Source organism: Verticillium alfalfae, genomic scaffold (assembly GCF_000150825.1).
Source record: "Verticillium alfalfae VaMs.102 supercont1.6 genomic scaffold, whole genome shotgun sequence".
In the NCBI taxonomy this organism is placed as follows: Eukaryota; Fungi; Ascomycota; class Sordariomycetes; order Glomerellales; family Plectosphaerellaceae; genus Verticillium; species Verticillium alfalfae.
The window spans coordinates 1,110,336-1,119,246 of NW_003315033.1; the positions used below are offsets into that span (position 1 = coordinate 1,110,336).

An 8,911-nucleotide genomic window follows, 5' to 3' on the forward strand; every position below is an offset into this window, starting at 1 on the left:
CGAGACCTGGAGCGACAAGCGCGTGAAGGCCGAGGTGCGCGTCGAGAGGCGGGAGAAGCGGCAGATGACGAGTGACAAGGAGCGCGAGAGGGGATGACTGAGGACGAGAAGATCGAGGCCAGGGAGCTGCCGGACCTCATCAAGGAGGTTAGGAGGAAGAATGGCGCCAAGGAGGCCAAGGAGGAGGAGTTTGGGGGGTTTGACGATTAGATTCAATGATACCACCACGAGTCGTGAATTTCATGACTTTCGTTCACACCATGTTTCCCCCTTCGTTAGCTCGCTGACTACGTGACTATGCACTGCCACCAATACAGCTTTGGACAACCTCAGCATGCGCAGCCCAACGACGACCCAAAACATTTTGAATCACCAAAAAATGCCAAAACAGAAACCCAGCCCTTGCAAGCTTGTCATGTTCCGAACCAGGGAATCGAACCCTGAGCCTGACGGTGAGAGCGTCAAATGTTAGCCATTACACCAGTTCGGATCTTGTTGGTGCGGGGCGATTAGCGGGCGGGATCATGGTTCGCAGAGGCTCATCCCAAACACTTGGGTCAGGTTACGGGGGACAGAGTTATGCCATGCAACAAACATGTAGAATTCATTAAGAACAGTCGAATTCATTAAGAACAGTCGAGCGCACAAAGACTAAGCAACTAATTAAGATATCTGCACCAAGCAGATACAAAACCACCGTATCCTTGAATCACGGAATGGTAGCGAACGAGGGGTATCATCCGTCCTGCCTTTTCTCGGCAACGACGCAGGACATCTTTCGTCTCTGCGTGCGGCCCGAGCTACTGCAAACTTCCTGTCTGCAGAAAACTGAGCAAGAACAGTGCATTCGTCCTTGCGAGTCGTTCTTGCGATGAAAAAGCGTGGGTATATGAAATTCGACAAAAAGGGTTGACTGTGGGAAGTGCAAAGATTGTGTAGAGGGTTATCGTAGAATTCGTCAAGCAAGATCGCAGTGCCGAGGACAGATGCCCAGCAACGAGGGGAGGGCATCGAAATCAGGAATGGGACCACGCTATTTCAACGCGACGCAACCCTCGAGTCAGCATTCGATGAACACGTTTAAAGGTTCTCGATAACGCGGGAGTTCAGCGCTTGTTGAAAACCGGGGTTCCCACCTCCGAAGTCGCTGCCGGTGATATCATCTTGGTTGCTGGACTCGCCGTTGCCATCCGTGATGTTGCGCGTTGTTCAAAGAAGGCATGCCCTGCCTAGCACCAGGCAAGAAGATACCTTGCTGTTGGCAGACTTGGCCATTGCCTGCATAGCCTCGAGGTAGCGGATCTGCATGGCAGGTGCAGACGATAGAATGTCAGCAGCCTGTCGCATGAGCTTGGCAGCTTCGACCTAGCATCAGTGTTAGTCAAAGTTTCATAGAACCAAAGGGGGAACAGAACGCGCAACATACCTCGGCCTTGGCGGCAATGATCTTGCTTTCACCAATACGCTTGCTCTGGGCAGCCATGGACAGCGACTCTTGCAGTTCCTGGCTGAAAATAATGTCTTTGATGAGCATGCTTTCAACTTGCACACCCCAGCCAGCCGCGACGTCCTCGATGATCTCGCCAATAGACTGGGCGATTTCCTCGCGGCGCTCAATGACGTCTTGAAGAATGCGCGCGCCAATGACGTGTCGAAGCGTGGTTTGGGTGCGTTCGATGAGAGCCTGGCGAACATTTGAGATACCAAAGGCGGCCTTGTGGGGCGCAACAATGTGGTAATAAATAACAGATGTCAGGTGGAGAGTAACATTGTCCTTGGTCATGCAAGTCTGCTGGGGAACCTCTGCACTGAAGTTAGGCACACGAGCCGTCGTCGAAATTTGGACTGTCAGAACTTACCGGCAATCTGGATCTTGACATCGACCTGAATTAGGCGCTCACTGAGGGGGTTGATCTTGACAAGACCAGGATCAACAGCCTGGTAAAACTTGCCGAACTTGGTGACGAGGCCAACGTTGCCCTGGTTAACACTCTTGTAAGGGTTGGGGCAGATGATGCAGCATGGGATAGCGCCAATGGTACCAATGATAGCACCAGCGGTGTTGATCATGGTGCCGTACCAGCCCTTGGGGTTGGCATTCTCCTCCACGACGGTAGCATAGCTGCGTTGGAGGTCCTCTTTGGCAGGAGGCTTCACTGTCATCTTGTGGGTGGGCTGGAACCCGCCGTTGATGCCACCAGCATCGCTCGAGGTGGCACCATTAGTAGGCCTGGGCCTTTCATCATCGGCGCCGAGGTTGTTGTTGTTGAAGAAGTCCTGACCGGTGGGCTCAGCAACCGGGGCCTTGCCAGAGCTGGTGCCCTGCTCGTAGGCTGGAGCACTCATGTTGGTATTGGCGACAGAAGACGGATAGGATTGAGTTGTGAAGGCAGGTGAGTCAACCAGGTTTTGTTCAGACACTGTGATTGATGAAGGGCGATGGTGAATGGGATCGGACATTCGTTGGATGAGGCAAAGTCTCGTCTAAGTGGGAAGGGAGATACCGGGGTATTTGTACAGAGCGACAAGGCAGAAAGGAACTTGGGAATGTCTTGGGTGATGGGGGCTTGGGGGTTCGTTTCGAGGCGAATACTGGGGAAGGGTCGTGCGGAGCATTGGAGAGGAGATGAGATGGTCACTGATTGCCTGATCACAGTGGTGAAGGAGCGCGGCGAGGGCAGTGTTGACGTTGCCCAGCAGGCGCCCAGAGCTCTGGGCAGCTTTCTAGTGGGTACCTGCCAATGGGAGAGGCAAGTGCCGGCCAGTCACGACGCCTGCAGGAAGGGGAGCTTGCAGGGATAGGTCCTCGGCTGTGGCTCTTGGCTCACGATGGTTCATCGGCAATGTGGATGCCGAGCGGGGCCGGTAGGAAAACGCTATACCGAAAGAAGCCCTCCTCGTCGCAGCGTGACCAGCCCTGCCACTCCAGATTGCCCCAACAGTCCACCCTGGGCTCACTCGGATCAGCAGCGCCGGCCGGTAGGGTCGCGACGCGGACGGAATCAAAGGGTAACCTCTGGCGTTGCATCTACCTCCGCACCACCCGTCAGGTCATGTCATGACCTCACCTCAACCACAGGAGTGTATTGCCTGGGATCATCGGGGGGGGGCCTCATATTCATTGAGCGCATCTGCTCGGGCATGGCATTCCCTGAATCTCAAATGGCCCTGCTAGCTGTCGCTCACTCATGGGACTGCACACCCTGAGGCTGGCATGTGACATCGGTCTTGCTGTCAGCCTACCTTTGGCGCCCAAAGGCTAGCTGGCCAGGCGAGGCTGGAATACCGTATCGTCGTATTGCAAGACTTTCGTTAGACTTGGAGGGCAGCGCGTGTGGCCTCGATTTGTGGATGCTCGCTTGTATATATTTGCCTAGGTTGATTGATTGCATGGGTCTTTGCTCAGCCGCCCAACATTCCGCCGACCAGCCTCAGAGAAGACCACATGGCGCTCCTCTGGGACCACGCCACTCCATGTTCATAATGACAGCAGATGACAGGTTGGCCACGAGCTTGGAGGCAGAACGCGTATTACCTACCGCTCGAACTCGTGCGCTTCATGACTTCACTAGGCGTGCTCGGGGCAACAATCGGCCGTTGGCGCTGCCGTCCAGCCGTTGGAGAGAAAGACAATCGAAGGGTGCCCACCGATGCACCCCATCGGCTCCAATTATCGACCCCGGTTGCTTCGAGTCCGCAACCCCTACCGTAGACCGCCTGTGACCAATCTATGGCTGTGACGACCCGCCTCAAGCACCATGGTTCACCATGGTTAACCGCGTAGCATCTGCTCAGACTCCTGCGATTTTGAGGCCGCCCCCCCCCTCCCCCAATTAAATTTATAAGCTATATAAGGGAGGAGCCGGTGCGATGATGCAGTTGGTGGGAGGTTTACAATAGTAAGCCATCCGCTCGGTGGCGATACAAGCGAAGACGTGAGGGATCCATCAAACACTGCGGATCCTTCATTTCGCTCAGTGTTAGGCTGTCTGGCAGGCTACTCCCGTGCACATCCCTCTCCTGGGTCTGGAGTTGGGTTTGTTTTTCACATTGGCTCCGCTTCACCACTGTCTTATTTGACATCTCATCCGCTGGCGTGGTCAAATTCTTCCCTTCTCACCTCGCGTCGTTCTAGAGTGCCGACAACCAAGGACCTTGCGCCACCCAAGCCCAATGACGAGCACCAAGACATAATCTTCTCACCACAGGCAGCTGTTCTTGACCTACCATTGTAACTCTTGACGTGACAGTTATTGCGGCCGGCCCAGTATCGAGATGAACCTTGATCGAATTCTACCGGCTCCGGGCGACAAGTGGGGACTCGGCACCGGAAGAGGACCGGGGCCCACATGCTCCTGAGTGCCTACACAAGCTGATCGTTGACTTCTCGTTGCGACAAATTGATGGAAAGCAGAAACTCTGTGTTTCCCGTGATCAAGTACTGTTCAGATGTTGGGAAATCTAGCCCGCGGTACGCGGAATGTAGTCTGCGCTACCGATACGCGTATACGTAGAATCACCGGAATGGACTGATTGGAACCGACTCGACAGGTTGACGTTGCCAACCTATGCGGGTCTCCATGCCCTACGTCATGTTCTGGAGGCTTGCTTGCGCCACGAATCGTCTGACGAGATCTTCAGCCGGGCAAGGCGCTCAGCCCTTCAGGCTCAATGCTCAAGGGCTATATCAACGACCTCTTCCGGTCACGTAGTTTGTTTGCTAAACATCAAGGCTTCCAGCCAGACTCTCATATTGGTATTATTTCATTATCACGCGCCGCACGTTATTCGCACCGCCATGACCAAATGATGGCACCTTCCACGCTCTACGACAAATTATGCATTAACCAACAACTCGGTGGAGCCCGAGTCACCATTGACCGGCTGGACTCCTCGGGTCAGCTCGTGCCCATATGGGCTTTGCACAACAGTCCCGACGAAAAGTCACTTGCAATCCTGCATGCCGATCCCCGACTTCAGGATCCCAACGCCGCGCTTGGATCTGCCAAACTGCATTCTCTCTCCTCCAAAATCGATATTACTGTACGCGGCGAAACTCTGAAGATGAAGAGCAACACCATGGGAACGAAGCATAGCTTTACATATCACGGCAATGAGCTAAGCTGGGGCGTTGACAGCAGCACGTTGTCGTCAAGCACGCTGTACCTGAAAGACTCTTCGAAGAGAGTGTTGGCGATTTATCAGAGGCGGCCTGGAGGGATGTTCAAGCAGAGTCAACCCACTTTTGATATCTATGTGCCGCCGGCGACTATGGATATGGACATGCTAGTGGTGACAGGGTTGGCGGAAGCAAAGTACCGGTCAAAGGAGAAGAAAGATTCCATTGAGGCCATGGGGGAGATTCTCAGCGCCTGATTTTGACATTCGATTCGCAGGTACGTAACTAACTTGACTACAGCGTTCTTCCTTGGAATGCATCCAGTGATTCATGTATTTCATTGGGGTTGACAGCACATCGTAATGAAATTGATATCAGTGAACTTCCAAATTATGAGAAATCGTAAAGGCGCCACTGAAAAGTCCCTATTGAACACTCTTCTGTTTCGTGTCCGTTCCCCTCTAGTCGAGGATTGAGCTAAGGGATTCAACTCAAGTGATCAGTCAAGGACGTTTGGGTGCATGTATGCGACACCTTGATAAATGACCCTGCTCTTTCGCCTGATTGCGCCAGACAGTTGCGCGAACTTTGGTCTATAAAAATAAGGAAAATTCGAAGTTTTCAGAACTGCCCCTTCTGACTTATAGAGACCTTTTCTACAAGTAGAAAATCTAAACTTTTGACGGGTATGTCGAGCCTCAGCCAGGTATATCGTTATACACATAACAGGTCCGGCCGCCCGGTTGTGAGGTGATATGGTGGCACGCCACTAGCGCAGAATCTGGCAGGTGTGGGCTGTCGCCTTCTGCATTGACGACCGCCTCCACAATCTCTTCTATCCTCAGACCACGAGCGGCCGCAAATGGAAAATGACCGAAGCAAGCTCGCATTCGATTTATGTCAATTCTTTAGCAGTATGTGGAGTTGCCCGTCTTGAAACTGTGATCGCTAGGCCAGTTCTAAATCCCAACAGTGCGATCACTGCCGCGCCAAGAAACTCAGAGTTGGTGCTCGTCCCATGGCCACCATGAATCCAACCCCGCCCCGGCCGAGATGATCTCGATGTATGGAACTGACATGTGGCATAGTGTTCAAAAGAGATCCCCAGCTGCAAGGGCTGCTTGAGAAGCTCAGTGGCCTGTCATTACAGCGGCAGAGCCCATCGATCACCCCTCACTCGCGTGTAAGCTCCATCAATCTGTGTCTCTTATCCACCTCTGGATCGCTTGTCCTTCCTGATGCCAACAATTTCACAGGTACTTGACAGATGTTGAGAGTCGCTTAGAACGTGTTGAGAAGTTATTTGCTGAACTACTTCCCGATGTCGACATTAATAAAGCCCTTGGCGCAAGGGCGACGGGCACCCCAAAACGCACAGCATCAGATCACTTCGCCCCACGAGGCCCATCATCCCAAACACCGGGGCAGCAGGTCTCCAGTCCTATTTCAGAAGCTGTACCTGAGGAATCAGATGGGTTCGACTGGCAGGAAGACATTGCGGTCCTCGCCGACGGCATGGCTGCGCTGTCCGTCGAGCCCAGAGGCACGGGCTATCTAGGTACGTCGTGCCCGTACTTTTCTTGATGTTGAGCTAGATTTGACTTCTCATCAGGTTCAACCGCTGGTGTGTTCTTCCTCAGATCACTGCTCCTTCTTACTGGTCATTCCGCCGCGCTTGCCGATGACCAACCTAGACCACAGCGACTCCGACAGCACTTTTCCTCGCGCGATCCTTCAGCCCAGTTAGCTGCAGTGAATGTATCGCGCCAGGTCATAGTCAATTTGGTTGATACTTATTTCTCTGTGTACCACTGCGCATACCCCTTCATTCATGAACCAACTTTCAGAGCCCAGCTTCATGAGGTCATACCGCGGCCACAGCAAACCTCGTGGCAGATGCTGCTCCACACTGTGCTGGCCCTCGGGGCATGGTGCCTAGATGATGCTCAGGGGCAGCTCGAGGACCAACTTTACCATCGAGCTCTCGCATTCGGAGAAGACGAATCATTGTTTGAGAGCGCGAATTTGACGTTTGTGCAAGCTCTTGTGCTGCTGAGCAACCTCAGTCAGAAACGGAACAAACCCAACACTGGCTCCAATTTCCTCGGGTTAGCAACGCGCATGGCGCTCAGCTTGGGTTTACACAGAGAGCTACCAGACTGGCGCATCAATAAGCTGCAACGTGAGATGCGTCGGCGGGTTTGGTGGGGGCTCTACATATTTGACAGCGGCGCGTCGACTACCTTTGGCAGACCCATTCTCTTGCCCGACACTGAAACGATGGATGTCCGACCAGTTCTGAATATCCATGATGCGGTAGGAGTCTCCTCTCTGTGCTCTGTGCTCGTATTAACGCCATTAAAACAGTCTCTAACCAGCAGGACGACCGACCAGCCTGCCGAAGTTAACGAGCCAACGCTCTACTCTGGCCTGAAGATTCAGAGTGATCTTCATGTTCATTCCAATTTCATCTCAAATCGACTTCTTTCGTCGGTCGGTGTCTCTGCCGAGAGCGCGCTGTCAATGGATGCAACATTGAGTCGATGGGCGAAGACCTTGCCATCGTTTTTCGCTCTCAACTACGATGGCCAATGCACGGAGTCGACATTTCTCTTCACGAAGTCTCGTCTATGGTGGCGCTTCTGGAATATTAGAATAATTCTATTCCGACAAATATTGCTCCAACAAGCGGCTAGGAAGGGTGGGATTGGCGAGCCTCTGAATGCCGGCTCGGCCGAAGAACAGTGCAGAAGCATCGCACTCCAAGCAGCAACTGCCACGATCAGATCGATCGACTTTTACACCAGACACGGCGTTATCACCAGGCTCGCCACTTGGTACCTGATGTAAGTAACCCCTCCGAGATGGCGCTATCCTCAGGCGGCTGACAGGGAACAATCCAGCTTCTTCTTATTTCATGCGTCCCTGATCGTTGTTCTTGTCATCCATGGAGACCCCGAATCATCAAATTTGGCTGAATGGCAAGCTGATCTCGAGATTGTTCGTCATGTTTTCGGCAGTGTCTTTGCCCACAATCCTCTGGCAACTCGCTGCGCTAATATCATCAACGAGATCTTGCTCCCCGGTCAAGTCCCGACGTCTGAGGACTGGACGAACATTCAGCTGGGATCTTGGTCTATGGATCCAGTTCTATGGCCAGCTGAACCTACCGACGACTTCTATACCCTCTTCGGCTGGCCAGAGACAGGATCATTCCAGATATAACACTTTATAGGTTCGATTTCAATTCATTCTAATTAATAATTCGGACGTCAGGCTCGATCAAATTCTTGCGTATGTAGACACCATTGGGCACATCGTTTTCATCGGCCCGCAAGAGCGCAAGCTCCATTGTGTTCTCGATGCCAGCTTTAAGGTGTCGGGCTGCAAGTCGAAGACGTGCCACGTTCTCTGCTACATCGACAAACCACCTGACAAAACACACATTAGCGACCATCTGGGGTTGAATGGTGATAATGAGAAGCCCTTTACTTGTCATCGACAAGATCAGCGATCTGGTCCCACGGCGCCTTATTAAGAAGCGTGTAGTTGCCTTCGATTATCACCAATCTCGCTTCTGAGGACAGGGAAATGCTGTTTGGGACAGGGTCCATTTCTGCGTGATCAAAGCTCGGCGCCCGAAAGATCATCGCGTGCTCGCCGCACCCTGTTACCGGCATCTGCCTTAGCTTTTTGATAGTCTCCAGGAAGCCATTCGCATCGAAGGTGAATGGGCACCTCGGCGGCGAAAGGCCAGAGCTGGATCGTTGAAGGACGAAAGAACGTGTCGAG

At 53.0% G+C, this 8,911-nt stretch overlaps 3 protein-coding genes and 1 non-coding gene across 4 annotated transcripts; 2 read left to right on the forward strand and 2 right to left on the reverse strand.

The window, feature by feature from the left end:
* Positions 1-418: 418 nt before the first annotated feature.
* VDBG_15113 lies at positions 419-490 on the reverse strand. The gene has a single exon. It is a non-coding gene; the product is annotated as a tRNA-Glu (tRNA).
* A 150-nt stretch (positions 491-640) lies between these two features.
* On the reverse strand, positions 641-2,346 carry VDBG_05431 (stomatin-2; the record flags this gene model as incomplete). The annotated part of the gene is made up of 3 exons (XM_003004272.1): positions 641-1,365; positions 1,427-1,803; positions 1,860-2,346. The coding sequence occupies 3 exons, from the start codon at positions 2,344-2,346 to the stop codon at positions 1,210-1,212; spliced, it is 1,020 nt and encodes a 339-aa protein (XP_003004318.1).
* A 2,325-nt stretch (positions 2,347-4,671) lies between these two features.
* On the forward strand, positions 4,672-5,445 carry VDBG_05432 (hypothetical protein; the record flags this gene model as incomplete). The annotated part of the gene is made up of 1 exon (XM_003004273.1): positions 4,672-5,445. The coding sequence occupies one exon, from the start codon at positions 4,672-4,674 to the stop codon at positions 5,374-5,376; it is 705 nt and encodes a 234-aa protein (XP_003004319.1).
* Positions 5,446-5,934: 489 nt separating this feature from the next.
* On the forward strand, positions 5,935-8,407 carry VDBG_05433 (lactose regulatory protein LAC9; the record flags this gene model as incomplete). Its single annotated transcript, XM_003004274.1, has 7 exons — positions 5,935-6,033; positions 6,093-6,122; positions 6,208-6,302; positions 6,376-6,677; positions 6,732-7,435; positions 7,487-7,965; positions 8,023-8,407. The coding sequence occupies 7 exons, from the start codon at positions 5,989-5,991 to the stop codon at positions 8,342-8,344; spliced, it is 1,977 nt and encodes a 658-aa protein (XP_003004320.1).
* Between the last annotated feature and the right edge of the window lie 504 nt (positions 8,408-8,911).